Raw genomic sequence first — 18277 nt, 5'->3', positions numbered from 1 at the left:
CGTCTTCTTGTTGTTTTAATTTGCATTTCCCTGATGACGTATGTCGAGTGTCTTTTCATACTCTCATTTGGCATCTGTGGTGGGTTTTTTGTTGTTTTGTTTTGTTTTGTTTTTTTTTTTGTTTGTTTTGGTGAGATTTCTACTCATCTTTTGCCCATTTTTTAATTGGGTTGTTTGTTTTCTTATTGTTGAGTTTTAAGAGTTATTTGTACTGTGTGTTTTGGATACCAGCCCTTTATCACATTGTGTATTTTGCAAATATTTTCTCCCAGTCTGTGGCTGGTCTTCTCATTCTCCTTATAGTCAGATATTTTTCTAATCTCAAAGTAAAAAAAGTCTTTTGAGACATAGAAAAAAGAGGGCTGAAAAGCAGAGACTACAGGCCGATAGCCTAGTAACTGGAGCAGACTGCACACACGTGCTCTATTTTGCCTACACTGTTTTGTCTTGTGTAATTTATCTTTTGAAAATTGTGCAGGAATTTTATTTTTTTTAATTAAAAATGTTTTTTCATGTGTTTATTTTTGAGACAGAGAGCACGAGCTGGGGAGGGGCAGAGAGGAAGGGAGACAGGATCTGAAGTGGGCTCTGCGTTGAGAGCAGAAAGCCCGACGCAGGGCTCAAACTCACAAACCGTGAGATCATGATCTGCACCGAAGTCAGATAGTTATCCAGCTGAGCCACTCAGGGGCCCCCGTGCTAGGATTGTAAAATAAAACTTTTACCTACAAGTCAGGATTTCTGGCTTATCTTGAAAAAATGGGAAGTGTTGGCAACAATGGATTCAGATTCCTATGTGGCAGCAACTGGCCGCGTTAAGTGGAGCCACTTCCAGTAGACGGGGCGTGGGGCTCTCAGACACCACCTCCTCTACACTCTCTTGTGCCTCCCAGCAGTGAGGTTACGTGTGAGTTGACCTTTCTTATTTTAGTTAGGTTCATTTACCTTAGCTGTCTCTTCCTCTTAGATAAAGGTTCATAAGTGTAAGTTATGAAGCAACTTCACTGAAGCAACTTCACAACATGGAGAAACTAACAGGGAGTGTATTTGCTGTCTGTGGCAAAAGGTTAATAGCCATAATATGGAAAGAACGCTAATGCATCAGAAAGAAAGTAAGACAAACACAACACAAAAAATAAAAATTAAAGAAAAAAAAAGAGGTAAATTCCCAATAGGCCATAAACTTCGTGACGGCTGGGGCTATGTCTGCCTTGTTCAATGTAGTATCTCAGTGCCTAGCTTAGTGCCTCCCACTTTGTAGTAGTCAACAAATATTTGTTAATGAGAATTAGTGATAGATGATACGTACTGAGGGTTTACTATGTACTTAAGTAAGCCATAAACCCTGTGCTAAATCCTGCCCGTGCTCCTGTTGAATCCCTCTAGAAACCTGCCAAGATAAGTGCCATGATCCTCACTGCCCAGATGGGACACGGGCCTGGAGACGTAAAGCCCCCACCCAGGTCGGATTCCAACTGATACTCTTTAAGCTACTATGTTAATTCCATCAAATAGCTTATTGAAATGAGTTGAAAAAGAAAGAATACAATGTTCAGTAAACATGGAGAACATTTCTAACCATATTAGGAATCAAAGACTAAACCCAAAATACCTCCCGTTGCTGTGGAGTTTGGGGAAGGGTCTTCATGTATTTCTGTGGGAGGCTACGTCAGCGTCCATTCTGGTAGAGGGTATTTTGGAAATTTTCTTCAAAAGTTTTAACTGTTCATAACTTTTAACCAAGGGGATTCCACTTCTAAGAATTTATTCTTTTTTTTTTTTTTTTTTTTAAAGGTTTATTTATTTTTGAGAGAGAGAGCACAAGCAGGGGAGGAGCAGAGAGAGAGGGAGACAGAGGATCCAAAGCGGGTTCTGTGCTAACAGCCACGAGCCTGACTCAGGGCTCGAACTCATGAACCATGAGATCATTACTTGAGCTCAAGTTGGATACTCAACCCACTGAGCCACCCAGGTGCCCCCTAAGAATTTATTCTTTTTTTTCCCCCCTAAGAATTTATTCTAAGAGAAAAATTAGGGTTGATTACAGATTTATGTGCAAAGGTAGCATTATCATGTTAATTATAGTAGTGAAAAATTGGAAGCAGCCTGAATGCCCAGAGATAAAGGACTGGTAGAATAAATTATGGTATAGTCATATCCTGGAATAATATGTGGTAATTGAAGATTCTTCCTTACAGTATCAGGTGACCACTGTGTTTGTCCACTGACTCTAACGTGCTGTGTGGAGTAAAGAAAGCAATTTGCAGCAGGTGTTTGGCAGTGTATATGTCTGGCGCATACTCACCCCCTGCTGTGTTTGCTGCTGTTAGAGGGGGTGGAGCTATAGGTGATTTTTATGTCCCCTCCCCCCCCCCCCCCCCCCCCGCCACGTACTTTTCCAGACAGCTGTAAATTCCCATTCTTTGTTTCAGAGTTTATTATATTGGTAATTCTGAAAGAATATAGGACCTCATAAAGTTACCCTAGGTTGACGTACACAGTAGGTTTTCTGTGAATGTGTAAAATTCTTTGTGAAATCCATTTGTTTTCATTTTTTTCACTTCAACTTTAAAAGTGTGTCAATACGGGCACCTGGGTGGCTCAGTCGGTTAAATATCCAACTGTTAATTTCAGCTCAGGCCTTATTCCAGCGTTTATGGGATTGAGCCCTGTGTCAGGCTCTGGGCTGAGCATGGAACCTGCTTAAGATTCTCTGTCTCTCTGTCTCTCCCTCTCTCTCTCTCCTCCCTTCTACCCCTGTCCCTGGCTCACATGCTCACTCTCTCTCAAAAAAAAAAAAAAGTTCTGTGAACAATAACAATACTTATCTGAAAGATCTCAACAGTTCAGGAAAAAAAGCAGTAGATTATGGAAGCCTTTCTCCATGTTAGGCTAATTCCCAGGTCCATTAGCCAAGGTAATCATTGTCCATAGTTACAGTACTTTAAATGTGCATCAGGAGTTTACCCTGTTTGCTATAAATTCTTTATTAAGCAAATAGTCACCTCTAATACGTTTTAGATATCTGGATTTTCATGAGTAGTAGTCCTCGAAAGTGAGGTACCCCTGTGTTGGTTCTGTGCCTTTTTTATCAGAACCCCAGCACAGGGGAAGACATTCCCAGTGCTTATATATTTATAGAGCAGTGTTTGTTCTTAAACACCAGCCCCTCCATCAAAGATAAATACATAAATGAATAAATAAAAAGTAAAATTTTGGTATCAGAGTTGCACGTAAACACATCCACACTCTATCGTTCTCTTTAAGACTGTAACAAACTTCTGTAGAGTGAACTACTTTCATTGGCATTTGGACCTTGCCAATAAGGAAAGATTCAACCTCATTTATTTGTTTTTTCCACTCAGCAAATATTTGAAGACCTCCCCTTTGGGGAGTAAACTTAATAACTAAACTTTTATTTCAAGATATTTGATCTCGTTTAGGGAATGCTATCAACTATTCTTTGAGCTTCCCAGCGTTGTCCCGATTTTCTTAGATGTACTCAGAGTCACGGAGTTGTTCAGAATTTTTACTGGAAGGGGAAAGAATTTAATGGCTGAATTAGATAAAGCAAGTCCTTCCCTTTTTTCTCTCTTCTCCTTTACCTTATAATTGCTTGAAAGTAGTGCCTGGGGAGGGTGTCAAAAGTAAGAGTCTTGGGGAAACAAGTCAGATGGTTTTCATTATCTCTCTTCAGAGCAGTAAAGGGCGAAGGGACAGAGAGGAAATGAAATGAAAAAGCCATCCTTGTGAAACACTGGCCTAATAAAGCTGTGCTCCAGAAACCGAGAGCAACAGACGATGGCATCGAAAGGAATGCTCTCATTTCTAGGAAAGCAGGTATGAGCGCTTCCGAAAAGATGAAGGAAAATGAAAACTTTATACTCTAGGACACAGAGGCAGGATCTGTTCCCTGCACTTTCACTCCCATGTCCTAACCAAGAAGGGGTTGACAGGGCAAACGGGACACTCCTTAACTATGAGTAACAGTTTTAAATGCCTGCAAAGTTTGCAGAAGTAAGACCGTAGACCATTTTCCCTTTTGAATAATTTTATGCCATCATCCATATTTTCTCCCTCCTTTTATTTATTTTTTTTTCTTTTTGATTTTTTTTGACATTTATTTATTATGGAGAGACAGAGACAGAGCATGAGCATGGGAGGGGCAGAGAGAGGGGGGAGACACAGAATCTAAAGCAAGCTCCAGGCTCTGAGCTGTCAGCACAGAGCCTGAAGTGGGGCTCGAACTCACAAACCGCGAGATCATGACCTGAGCCGAAGTCGAACACTTAACCGACTGAGCCACCCAGGCACCCGTATTTATTTATTTTTTCAATGTTTATTTATTAATTTTTTTGGGGGGGGAGAGAGTGCGGGGAGGGGCAGAGAGAGAGGGAGAGAGAAGATCCCCAGCAGGTTCCACGCTGTCAGTGCAGAGCCCGACACAGGTCTCAGACCCACTAACGGGGAGACTGTGACCTGAGCTGAAATCAAGAGTCAGACGCTTAACTGACTGAGCCACCCAGATGCCCCTCTCCCTCCTTTTACGTCTTTAGAGTACAGTGAGAATTACTTGGGGGTATGAATATATTTCTTGTCAATAAATAGAAGAGGTAGAGGGCTTTTTCTTTAGCTTTGATACTGGTGATCTTCCTAACTTAGGCATGGCTTTTTTTCAAGCAACCCTGCTGTATTCTTATCAATATTGTAGAAGATCATACACATGGTGCAGACCTTAAAATTTAAGATAATAAGGTATTCCACTTTTGAAATACTTCTAAGCCTTGGCTTTAAAAAAACCTACATGTTCACCGTGGATATTTTCTTGTAGCCGTATCTCAGTGCATGTGCAGACTTGTCTCCTTAGGCTGCATTTGACAAAGTAGAATAGCCATCTTTACCTCTGATGGACATCTCTAGCTCTTGGGCCAAATTGCCCTCCTTTCTTGTTCTGACATTTTGACCCACACTGTGTGGGTGTCCCTCTCCTTGGATCCTGGTACTAAGCTCATTTTAAGGCATATAATCGCCATTTTTATCACCATGTGGACGTGGGTGTGGATAGATGTACACCAGTGATCTGAGGGTCCCTTCCTAAAGAGGCATTTCTGTGCTGCATCCTGGATCTGGGCACACAGCCGAATGAAGCCAGGAGAGCCGAGTCCGAATGAGGAGGCCTGGAGGCAGGTAATGGCTCTGGGGTTGACTGCTAGGCGGGAAGCAGGACTGGACCAGAGCGGTTCAGAAGCACTGAAGAGGATCCAAAGGAATGTCGTGTCTGGGAAGTTGATCGAGGAGGTAACACTTGAGCTCTCAAAGGCTGAGTGAGAAGGTCTTCCAGACACAGTCCTGCCCAGGCAGGATTAGGGTTCTTGAGAAGGCCTGGAAGTTCTGGTGGCCATACTGGGGAGAAGAGCCTAAAAAGGTAGGAAGTGTCCTGATAAGGAGTTTGGAGGTGAAGCAAGTCGGTTGAGGAAGTGGAAGATGGCCTAAAAAAGGGAGAGGCCAGGGGCAGGGAGGCCAGTTTGGAGGCTGCTGTAGAGTCTGAGCACTGAGAGACAGAGAGAGAGAAAGGACTGGAGCTGCAAGGCAGCACACAGTCTGATTTGGAAGTTTTTTGTTTGTGTGTGTTTGTAGGAGGGACAGCATATGGAGACCTGTTAGCTCCAGAGGATGAGGAAGAAGGATGAACCAGGAAAGACTGAAGTTTCCATTTGGGGAAACAGTAATTCAAGGAGGAAAACACAAGGAGAAGGAATAGGTTTTGGAGAAAGATAAGGAATTTAGTTTGGGATTCATTGATTTTGTGGTGACATCTAGGTAGGGGTGTCTAGCTGGCAGCTGGAAATGCAGGAGCACCAGTGTGTGTGTGTGCGTGTGTGTGTGTGTGTGTGTGTGTGGCAATTTCTTTGTAAAAATCGGCTTCTAGAGCCTCCTTGAAGATGTTCAGACTGCACCAGGATCGCCCCGGGGCTTGCTGTTAGTTACGTCTCTTGGTGCCTACGTGCATTTCAGAAAAATCAGACTGTACAGCATATAAATCCCAGCACCTCAGAGTCCCCCCTCCCCAGAGGACTGCAGCAGCTTTTGTGTATTCTTCCAGAAACTTGTCTTGTATACACACACATCTAAGTCTGTAAATCCCTAGAAAGGGTGAGTCAGACACCAACAGAAACTCAATACACATACTGTGTCAGGCATATAGTAGCTTCCCAAATGTTGTGTCATGTGTCTGTTGCTGTGTGTGTGAATTTGGGGTCCCTCTTTGTCCCCAGGGGTCAGTGCTGCTCACAGGCTGACCCCTGAGTTCCTTCTACAGTTGCTCAGGGTCTCCAGTGACTAGGTATATAACCTTTTGATGTGTGAGGCTAGATACTTGAGTCTTTTTCTCCTTTAAATGTTAGTTTTCTTCAGCGAATATTAATTGTTATAAAGATCTTGTTATAAAAATATACAGTGGTGGGCTGGGGCGCCTGGGTGGCTCAGTTGGTTAAGTGTCCAGCTGGTTGCCGCTCATGGATGATCTCATGGGTTTTTGAGGTTGAGCCCTGCATCAGGCTGTGTGCTGACAGCATGGAGCCTACTTCAGATTCTCTCTCTCTCCTTTTTTCTCTGTGCCTTTCTTTCTCAAAATAAATACATAAATAAAATAAACTTAAAAAAAGCAATAATAATATACAACCATGGGGCACCTGACTGGCTTAGTTGGTAGAGCATGCAACTCTTGATCTCAGGGTCATGAGTTCAATCCCAAAGCCCCACATTGGGCATAGAGCTTACTTAAAAAAATTTTTTTTAAATATATATGTATGCATGCATGCACACGCACGCATAATGGGAATTAATATGCATGTATTTTTTGCAAGGTAGACTATATAAATGTATACATTTAAAAAAAGGGAATCCCCACCCACCCCCAATTCACTCACTAGATTTAATCACAGTAAACAGTATGGTATATAAATCCTGTTTTATGGGTTAGGGGTGTGGGGAAATACACACACACACACACACACACACACACACACACTTGGGAAAATATTTTAAAAATGACAAATGGCCTATAAGCTCTTTAAGTTGATAATAACCCCTTTAGAAAAGCAGACAAACAAATATACACTGGTGGTTTAGAAAGAAGCATATACTAGTACAGCATGATGTGAAAAAAACCTTTAGTCTCCCTAACTGTCCTGTCATGCCCTGTCCTTAAGGTGATCGGTAATTGCTGTTAACAATTCTCCTAGAAGATTTGGAATGAAGAGAGAAACGTGTGTGTGTGTCTTTTGAATGAACATAAAATGAATCTTGTGAAACACATTATGCTTTTTCTTTTAAACTTAACAAATCTCAGATTTTCCTCTATTGGCTCATATAGCTCTACTTCATTCTTTTCTATGGCTTATTGGCTATAATTTAAGAGAAGGTCAGTGAGTACTGCTGTGATTATTTAATTGGATTCCATTGATGGACATTGAGTTGTTTCTCAGTTTTTCCGTATTCCAGGTAATACTGTGGTGAATATCATCATTCCCTCGTGGAAATGCTTCTGAAGGACGAAAAGAAAGGGACTTTTTTTTTTTTTTTTGATGTTTGTTTATTTTTGAGAGAGCATGAGCAAGGGAGAGGCAGAGAGAGAGAGAGAGAGACAGAAGATCCAAAGTGGGCTCTGCGCTGACAGCAGAGAGCGCAGCATGGGGCTTGAACTCAAGAACCATGAGATCATGACCTGAGCTAAAGTCAGCCACTTAACCAACTGAGCCACCCAGGCACCCCAGGAAGTGACTTTTTTTTTTTTTTTAAATCAGCTTTATTAAAGTATAGTGGGTATACAAAACACCATGCTTGGTTAATGCAAATATTCAACCCGATGAGTTTGGACATATGCATACACCCATGAGACCATCCCCACAATCAAGGTAATAGACATATCCAGCACCTCAAAAGTTTCCTTGTGTCCCCCTCCCCCTTTTTCCAGTAAGAACATAATATGACATCTGCCCTCTTCAGACATGTTTAAGTGCATAATACAGTATTGTTACCTATGGGTCTGTTGTACAGCAGGACTCCAGAGCTTATCCATCTTGCCTAACTGAAACTTTATACCCATTGAACATCTCCCCAGCCCCTGGCAACTACCATTCTATTCTCCGTTTCTGTGAGTTTGACTATTTTGGGTAACACATTATAAATGGACTGGCTTATTTCATTTAGCATAATGTCCTTGAGGTTCATCCATGTTGCAACTTTGAAGATTTCCTTTTTAAAGACTAAGTAATGTCATAGGTATAGACCACATTTTCTTTATCTGTTGGTCCGTGGACATTTGGGTTGTTTCCATATCTTGGCTATTGTGAGTAATGCTGCAGCGAGCATGGGAGTGCAGGTGTCTCTTCAGAATCCTGATTTTAATGAAAGAAGGGGAATTTAAAAAATTATTCATAGAAATGTTATTTATCATCAATGAATACAACAACTGTTGGAGAGGTCGTGGTCATTTATACCTTCACACATAGCATGCAGGTGCCTTTTCCATATGTCTTTGTCAAAATTAGTTATTATTAACCTGAGCATTTTTGCAGGGGGGTGGGTATCTTGTTATGGATGGTAATTAAATAGAACTTTGCCAGTGCCTTCATGTGAGTCTGAAGTTAATAATTAATGAGGACTTCAATTCTGAAAACTGAAAAGCTGGACCTTGATGTGTGGAGGTGGCCCAGGCGTGTTGCAGGCCAGCAGGTGTCCCTCAGTTAACGGGTGTTAGCCCATGAACAGATGTGGGGTGAGCCGCAGTGGGGGCCAACGGGGGCTCCTCTGCCTGCCTTGGCCTGGGATGAATCTGGGAGGCTGCCTCTGGCTTTAAGGGTGCTGAACTCCTCAGCTGCTCACATCCATCCCTGGGCAGTCCAGGTGAAAACAAGTTCTTCCCTTTTCTATAGCAAGAAATTGAGCTTTCTGAGGGCCATTTTTTTTTTTAACCTTTTTCCCCCTGCCATATGATAAGCATTATGGAATTTGTATCATTTGGAAAGGCTAGCATTTCTCCTCTGGTAGAGCTTATCTCAGAGCAAAAGTGATTTTTTTTTTCACTTCTCTATTTTGACTTAAATTTTGCGTTGTAGTGTTTAAAATACAGAAACTTTTTTTGTTTATATCTCTTTCTTTGTCACATTAAACTTTTGTGTTACCATTAATTTTGAGGTCAATGTAAATTTTACCCCAGCAAATTAATTTTGATTCTCATTCTTTTTTGGAGCATGGCATCCTTTCCAGTTACATAGTGACACTTTATATTGCTTTTATATTACATACTTATCCTTTGTAAAGAGGAGGTGTGGTGTGCTTTCTTGCTCACTTTTCCAACTCACATCATCCTCCACTGATGTCCTAATAGAGGGCACTGTGCTTTGGTCATACATGAGTTTTGATCAAGAGTTATATTTTCTAATTAAAATGAGAAACTGTAAAACTGGATATGAGGCCTTCGGCTGTATTTACTAATTAATCATACTGAGTTTTGTTTTTTTTTTTTTTAACATTTATTTATTTTAGGGACAGAGAGAGACAGAGCATGAATGGGGGGGGGGGCAGAGAGAGAGGGAGACACAGAATCGGAAACAGGCTCCAGGCTCTGAGCCATCAGCCCAGAGCCTGACGCAGGGCTCGAACTCACTGACCGCGAGATCGTGACCTGGCTGAAGTCGGACGCTTAACCGACTGCGCCACCCAGGCACCCCTGAGTTTTGATCCAGATGTGGGAGGAACTGAAAATTCCCCTGTGTAAGTGGAGGATTTCAGAGGCATAAAGTTCTGTTAATTTGTGAAAGCAAGCTTACAAAGTTTCTCTAGTCTCCAGTCTTTATTAGGTCATTGTGCTGACCTTAATAAAGTGTGCCAGGTATGTAGTGGGCACTCCAAAAATGGGATTCTGTTCCTTCCGGATTCTTTAGGCACCTAGATATACATGGTGCCATGCCAGTAAAAGTCCATAGAGATAGAGTCCCCTCAAGATTATATAAAAGCTATACTGGAAGTTGACTAAGATTTCACACTCAGGTCTTTAAGTATTTTACATGCAGCTAGTTACATATAGGCAAGAGAGGATGTCATGTTTGTATTCAGTGTGGGAAGGAGATGGCCTTGGCTGACGTGAGATGGGTTCTTGTGTTCTTATTGTTCAAGTTTGTTTTAGCTTTAATGGCCCTCCTTTTTTCCATGTTCCTCTTTCCCTCATCCAATATTGCACATGCAAATCAGTAAAAGAAATCGGATAACCTGTGGAACCAGTTTTTCCTAAATAGGGAGATGGTTCCATGGAATATTAATGTTCAGAGTAGTCTTATTTTAAAGATTTTTAATTTTATTTATTTATTTATTTTATTTTTTTTAATTAAAAAAAAAATTTTTAACGTTTTATTTATTTTTGAGACAGGGAGAGACAGAGCATGAACAGGGGAGGGTCAGAGAGAGGGAGATACAGAATCCGAAACAGGCTCCAGGCTCTGAGCTGTCAGCACAGAGCCCAACGCGGGGCTCGAAGTCATGGACCGTGAGATCATGACCTGAGCCGAGGTTGGATGCTTAACTGACTGAGCCACCCAAGGCACCCATTTTATTTATTTTTAGTGCTTATTTTTGAGAGCAAGAGAGAGTGCAAGTTGGGGAGGGGCAGAGTGAGATACAGAATCCAAAGCAGGCTCCGGGCTCTGAGCTGTCGGCACAGAGCCCAGAGTGGGGCTCAAACTCACAGACCATGAGATCATGACCTGAGCTGAAGTTGGATGCTTAACTGACTGAGCCACCCAGATGCCCCTAAAGATTTTCTTTTTTAAGTAGGTTTCACACTTAGCACAGAGCCCAATGCAGGGTTTGGACTCACCACCCTGAGATCAAGACCTGAGCTGAGATCAAGAGTCGGATGCTTAACCGACTTGAGCCACCCAGGTACCCCTAGGGTGGTCTTATTTTAAACGCTTGTACAACTTGGGGCGTCTGGGTGGCTCAGTCATTTGAGCATCCGACTTCGGCTCAGGTCATGATATCACGGTTCGTGGGTTCGAGTCCCATGTCGGGCTCTGTGCTGACAGCTCAGGGCTTGGAGCCTGCTTCAGATTCTATGTCTCCCTCTTTCTCTGCTGCTCCCCTGCTCGCACTCTGTCTCTCTCTCAAAAATAAATAAAGATTAAAAAAAATTTTTTAAGCTTACATAATATGCTAATTAGAAACTTAAAATCTAGTGATAAATGGGAATTTTAGAATCTTCTCTACTTTTTACAAGTTCAGAAGTGTCTTGGGGGAGTTGGCTGTCTCAGTCAGTGGAGCATGCAACTCTTGATCTCGGGGTTGTGGGTTTGAGCCCTACGTTGGGTGTAGAGATTGCTTATAAATCTTAAAAGAATGTCTTACTAGACCTTTGTTTGCCTCATGACCATTTAGCTTCTTTATTTACACTCACAGTGACAGGGACCTCACTACCCTGCAAGGCAACTCACTCCATTCCCTGCAGCTATTGTCACTGGCAAGCTCTCCTTCTGGTCATCTGAAGCCTGCCTGTGGTAGAACAGTGTAGCACTTATATATTACCCATCACAAAACTACTTTGAATGCATATTTCTTTTCGTTAGATGGAAATTACCAAGGGCAAGGATCATGTTTGACTAGCCTTCTTTCCTTCTAGTGTGTTGAACACAGGCACTCAGTAATGTTTAGAGAATAAATCCTTATTCAGTTTCTTGTGATTTGAAGATTAACTGGAAGTTGGGCTACGTATTTTTCGTCTATATTTAGAAACGGGAAGTGGGCCTCTGTGGAGTAGATACAGTCACATTTAGGAGGTCTTTTCCTCATTGGTTAAAATGGAAGTATCCCCTAGTGCTTTTGAACCACAAATACGCTTTGATCATTTATAGCAAACGATCCAGTTAGATAAGAAGAAATCTGTTTGTTTTCCTTTTTCTGTGTGGTCCTCATCCTTCCAAAGACCCATGCAGAAGAGCAGTGCAAGCTCTGAACTTTCTACACTGATTATTTTAGCTGTTGTCTTCAAGAAGCTGAAAGGGAGGGAAAAAAAAAAAAAAAAGCTGAAAGGGATTTAGAGAAAAAGGGGTAATCCTTATAGAAAATCAGAAGGTGAAGATCCTAAGGTACCCAAAAGCGTACCTGGGAAGAGTCGACCCCACTGGGAGTCTCTGGATTCATGTGCAGGACTCTCTGGAGTTTTAAAACCCAGTTTTTCTGCAGTATTGCATAGTACGCATGCAGAACACTGCTACAAATCATTCCTTACTGAATGGCCCAGGTTTTGACATTAAGGCCTGAAAAGGATCCTGGTTCCCAGCCCCTAGTTTGTGCCTGTGGACACCGAGGCTGGGAAGCGCCAGTCACTTTTTGAAGGAACACAACTGCCCTCAGGCAAAGCCTGAGTCTAGAACTCAAGGTTTTTTGACTGTTAGCCTAAAAATAAAACATTAGAAGAGGCAGAAACTGTTGATTGCTTACTTGGCCATGTTTAAAATGTTATAGCCAAGTGGGGGTTGGGAATTAGACATCTTTTTTTTTTTTTTCCCTTCCTCAAAACCATTTTTAGTTTCCTGGTGTTTCCAGCTTGCTGTGAATCCTGTAGCTGCTCTAGACCGGGATCCTTCAAGACTGTGTTACTACAAGGCCACCCTACGTGGCCACCCCCCTCCCCAGGGTGCCCCTCTTGCTTCCAGGCACTTGGCAGCCATTGCTGTTAAGTGCTTTTCTCCTGGCCTGCTGGCCCACCACAGTTGTACTAGAGGAGACCTTCCCTGTGAGGGCTGCCCCTGGAGCCGGCCTCCCGGGTCGCCCCCATTCAACACAAGTTTAGCAGATCTCCCTCCATTTCATCCTCGCTTTCCCTCCCAGAGGTCACTGCTCAGAGCTGTACCTGCTGCCTTCATTTTCTTCTGTCCTCTGGTATTAATTGACTGCATTCAACTCCGTAGCCAGCCTCACTGGTTTTTTCCTTTCATCTTGTTCGTTGATTCCCCAGCCTGTCAGGCTTCAGCACTCACAGGCACCCTTCCTCCCTCCCTTTTTCCTACTGTTGGTTGAGCTCTGCAGCCCAGCCATTGCGTGTGTGTGTGTGTGTGTGTGTGTGTGTGTGTGTGTGTGTGTGTGATGTCATGTCTCTGGAGCCCACTCCTTTCCAGCACCTCCCTTAGGCCTTCATCCAGCCCTTCTGCAGTTGCAGTAATTTATGGACTACTCTCTGCATCCAGTCTTGTCTCTTTGCCAGTCCATTGTTTGCACAGGTGCCAGATGAATCTTCTTAAAACGCTGCATTTTCAAAGTCAGTCGTTCCCTGGTTCTTCTCAGAAACATTGAAGTAGCTCCTTGTTCCCCTAGGAAAGTCCGAGCCTACTGTGGTCAGGTGCCTGCATTCCTTGGTGGCTTCTCTCCCTCCTCTGTTGTCCTCAGCCTGTCCAGTTTGCTCAGTGCCTCCTGGATGAGCCTTGTTCCTTTTGGTCTCAGGGAGTCTTTAGCACCTCCATGGAGCCTTGTCTGCCAGCCATTCTTTTCAGGTCTTTGCTGATGCTCACTGACTCTCCTGTTCATCTGACTCTTGATTCACTAAGCAAACATTACAAAAGATAGGCTGTTTTGTTCCTGTGAGGAATGGATTATAGAGGGGTAAATGGCCGGTCCCCATGGCCAGGAAGCTTGCCTGTGTCATCTGGATTCTGTGTGTGTCTGCTGGATTGGAAGTATAAAGGCAGAGGCCAGGCCTTACGTATTACATTTAAAATTTTTTTTAAATCACCAGCATGCATACACCCGGCAAGGTTCTGCACAGGCAGATAATAAATGCTATGAGAGCGGCTGGTAAGACTTATTGGAACTTCTTATTTTATGTAACTATTTTGACAGTTTCTATTAACTTCTGTATATTCCCACTTTAGGCTAGCATCAGTTATAGCATTAACATTTAGGTAGAAATCTATGAACATAAAGTCATCAGCGGAGTCATAAGACTTAATTAGATAAGGTTATTTAAGATAGTGATTTCTCATTAGACTGGCCCTGCCCACATTAGCTTTTCTGCTTTTTTTTCCCCCTTCAGTCTGCATGAAGAAATCAGTGATTTTTATGAATACATGTCTCCGAGACCGGAGGAAGAAAAGATGCGGATGGAGGTGGTGAACAGGATCGAGAGTGTGATTAAGGAGCTCTGGCCCAGCGCTGACGTGAGTATCTGTCTGGTTGCTGCGTGCTGAGGGCAACATCCCTGTCCGCAGCGGGGGAGGGCACGTGTTGGTGTCTCAGAGTCCCCACGTGCAGGCGTCTGTACACTTAGGGGCGATAGTCTTCTCTAGCCTTTAGAATTTGGGGCCTCCTGGCACCTGTTGGGATGAGCACTGGGTGTTGCATGGAAACCAATTTGACAATAAATTTCATATTAAAAAAAAAAGAATTTTGGGCCTCCTAATTATTTGCAGTGAATCGGGTGACTTAGTTAAAACTATTTCTTTGCAGTGCTGAAGAGCAAGACTAGAGGTAAACTATATTTAGGAAGCATTAGTACAAAGAGAAGACAGACAAGGCAGGCCTTTTTTTGTAGTAGCTGTGTTTTTGGATCTGGTAGATCAAAATCCCATTACTGTTTTGTTCCAGCCTACCGTTGTAAGTGTTCATAGCTGAATGAAAATGTCAAGTAGGAATCCCTTAGGTCATAAGAAGCTCATTTTCTTAGGCTAATGCAGGCATCAGTCTGTTTTCCTATCTTGACACTCCTTCTTTCTTCTTTCTGGCCCCTCCTTGTCTCCCCGTGCAGACCCACCTAGTGAATAGGACTTTTGCCCAGGATTTCCTCTTTGCTTATTTGTGGTTCTTGTTGAAACTACATACTTTTTAGAGGTTTTTTTGAGGGTCTGTTCTACAATTTTATTTTATTCATTCAAAGAAATTAGAATCTGTTACTCTGTGTTAAATGGCTTTTCTTTAGACTTTGTCTTGGGATGATAAAGGGGAAGCCAGGGAAGTTTCTTTTGTCCAGGTGGCAAAACAGAAAAGCTTTAAATGAGACACTGTAGGTAAAGGGAAGAGGAGAGGACACTAGTATTTTATTGAGCAGCTTCTGTGTGTTCACATTGATTCTCCTGTGTGATCCAAATCAGTAGCTCTCAGCTGGGGGGTGAGTTTGCCACCCAGGGGTCACTTGGCGATGTTGGAGACATTTTTGATTATCATTGACTGGTGAGGTGCTCCTGGCATATAGTGAGTAGAGGCCAAGGCTGATACTAAACATCCTACAATGCACAGAACAGCCCCTCATGAAGTTATCTACCCTGAATGTCAGTAGTGCTGAGGTTGAGAAACCCTGATTTAAATGAATCTTCCTCCTTTAGAGGTGGGGGGTTTTAACCATATTTTTGTTTACAGGTGAGAAACATGTAGCTGTGATTAGGTTCCTGGGTGCATCTCACCTCAGAGGCTGAGCTTTTTCACCATTCATCCTTTATTGCAATTACTCGCCTACACTGAATCTTCCACTCTTCTCCACGGTTGGGATAGGATGTGTCTAGTTTTATGCCACAGCTTCTTGTTGGGATGACACTGCCTGGTGCTCTGCATGGAGCTGGCCTGCAGCTGAAGTAGTCTGACCCTAACTCAGTAACCCATGACAAGAGTCCTGCTTAGGGAATCAAAATTAAGGATTTGTTGAACATGTCTCTAGATTATAAGGGAGCATGAGTAACTTGGGTATTACTTTTGAGAGTTTTCTGTTTCAGTCTGTACATTTGTTCTTTTAACCTTATAAATTTAAACTATATTCCTAATGTCTGCCTATGAGATACAGTATTCCTGCTTCATGAAAGCATGGTGTTATTAAAAAGTGCCCTTGTAGTACCAAAAAATACCAATAGAGGGGAGCAAAAAACCAACCTTTCTCTAAAGCATGGTGGCTTTTCATCTGATAAATACCTTAATATAATAATTTTTTTCTATTTCAGGTCCAGATATTTGGAAGTTTTAAAACTGGCCTGTATTTACCTACTAGGTTAGTACATTTATGGAGCTTTCAGGATATTGTGCCCTTTTCTAGAATGTGTTCATTTTGGCTGTTGAATGTAGGCGAGTAGGAACAAAACAGATTTACAGAATGAAAATTCACTTTATCTGTATTTTATTTGAATTACCTTGGGGGTAGAACATCACTTCAGATGATCTTCTCAAACTGATATCTGTATCCTGTCAGATGTAAAGGGAACATGTAGCAAATGGAATCAGTTACCCTGCCTGTTCACTTCTGTAACGTAACCCGCTAACACAGAGGTTGATGTAATATTCTGGCAAAACACCCGATTATACTGTAAAGCCGCATTTACTCTGGAATGGCAGGTCTGTCATTTCTTATTACGAACTCTTACTATTAGATTTGTTCCCACATCCTGACCCGGAGCTTCTCTGAGGAAGGTCCCTTATTTTTTTTTTTTTTTTCAACGTTTATTTATTTTTGGGACAGAGAGAGACAGAGCATGAACGGGGGAGGGGCAGAGAGAGAGGGAGACACAGAATCGGAAACAGGCTCCAGGCTCTGAGCCATCAGCCCAGAGCCCGACGCGGGGCTCGAACTCACGGACCGCGAGATCGTGACCTGGCTGAAGTCGGACGCTTAACCGACTGCGCCACCCAGGCGCCCCGGAAGGTCCCTTATTAATTTTAGTCTTCTTCAATCACGGCAGTCATGGCCCTGAAGTCTGGGGCAGGGCAGGACCTTTTGGGGATGATAAGGCTTCCCCAAGGTGTAAATACCTGTTTTCTACAAACTGAAATTTCATCATGTATTTGTTTTTGCTTTTATTGTGGTAAGAACGCTTAATGTAAGATTTAACCTCCTAACAAAATTTTGAGTGTGCAGTACAATATGATTTTAACTATAGGCATCCATCATGATTTTTTATTTGAGCTTGATTTGATCTACTTTACCCAAATTAAAAACAAAAAATGTGTTGATGTGGATGGATCCTCTCAATTTCTATTCTGCCCATTGCTATCGTAGGCCTACAGAGGCCATAAAGTATTCAACTTTGAGTTCATGAATATTTTTCCTTATTTAGATTCTGACTTTCAGCAAAACCCTGTGTCACTCTAAAAAATTTAATTGAATTTTATGAATAGGCAGTATATTCACATAGTTCATATTGAAAAGGGCACAAAAAATTACAATGAAAAGTGTGGATCCCACCTCTGTCCCCTGCTCCTTGGTATCAGTTTCTTGCACTTTCTTGCACATCCTTCCAGGAACATTTTATACCTAGAAAAGGAAATGTGTGTATGTTTTCTTCCTTTTTTACACAGATGGTAGGATCCTAGATAAACCATTTGCAACTTTCTTTTTACACTTAATAATCTAAATCAGAGTTATTTAGTTAATCTCATGCATGTAAGAACGTCTTAAGTTTTTTCGTCCCAGAAACCTTTATGAACAGGAAACGTTCACTGGTATTTTTTGAGGTTTTAACTTCTTTCAGAATCACCATTTCCTGAGGCCTGACTTCTGTGAAAAAACTAGGAGGAGGAGGTTGTTAAAGTCCCCACCCTCTACTTCTGCTCTAAAAAACTACGAACAACACATTTAGTCTTCATTGGGCAGTGTGAGAAATAGGTTTTAATTGCACTTTGAAGTCTGTAAGTAAGCCCGAATGCAAGTGAAAACAGGTACAGTTTCTTCTTCAAACAACTTTCGTGTGTGTGTTCTGTGCCCAGTGACATTGATCTTGTGGTATTTGGGAAGTGGGAGAACCTTCCCCTCTGGACCCTGGAAGAAGCTCTCCGGAAACATAAAGTTGCAGATGAGGATTCGGTCAAAGTTCTAGACAAAGCAACTGTAAGTTCTTCTCGCATTTCATCTTAAAATCTCTAGTTACTTATGCATGAAGCTTACAAAATTAAAATTTAGTTTTGGAGAGCATAGTTGGATTCTCAGTGAATGATTCTTTGGTTTCATTAATGATCACACTACCTTATGTGAAACAGATGAACTCGTTGTGGTTATATATTTCTTTAAAATATAGTACTCCATTTTATCATACATAATACTGTAGAGTTTTTAAATATAAGTGTATTTCTATTTATTTATTTTTTTTTAAGTTTTTTTTTTTTTTTTAACGTTTATTTATTTTTGAGACAGAGACAGAGCATGAACGGGGGAGGGTCAGAGAGAGGGAGACACAGAATCTGAAACAGGCTCCAGGCTCTGATCTGTCAGCACAGAGCCCGACGCAGGGCTTGAACTCACGGACCGTGAGATCAT

At 42.1% G+C, this 18277-nt stretch overlaps 1 protein-coding gene across 3 annotated transcripts in view; it reads left to right on the top strand.

The window, feature by feature from the left end:
- TENT4B (terminal nucleotidyltransferase 4B) overlaps positions 1–18277 on the top strand; it is a 76699-nt gene that overhangs the window by 41617 nt on the left and 16805 nt on the right. For all 3 annotated transcript variants that reach the window (XM_086689475.1, XM_086689476.1, XM_086689474.1), the window contains exons 2-4: positions 14084–14207; positions 15975–16021; positions 17731–17851. In XM_086689475.1, coding sequence (XP_086545601.1) covers positions 14084–14207; positions 15975–16021; positions 17731–17851 — 292 coding nt within the window. The remainder of the gene's footprint in view (positions 1–14083; positions 14208–15974; positions 16022–17730; positions 17852–18277) is intronic.

The sequence above is a fragment of the Puma concolor genome, chromosome E2 (assembly GCF_028749965.1).
Source record: "Puma concolor isolate L17-30 chromosome E2, mPumCon1.1.hap2, whole genome shotgun sequence".
NCBI lineage: Eukaryota > Metazoa > Chordata > Mammalia > Carnivora > Felidae > Puma > Puma concolor.
This window is presented reverse-complemented; position numbering and strand designations above follow the sequence as displayed.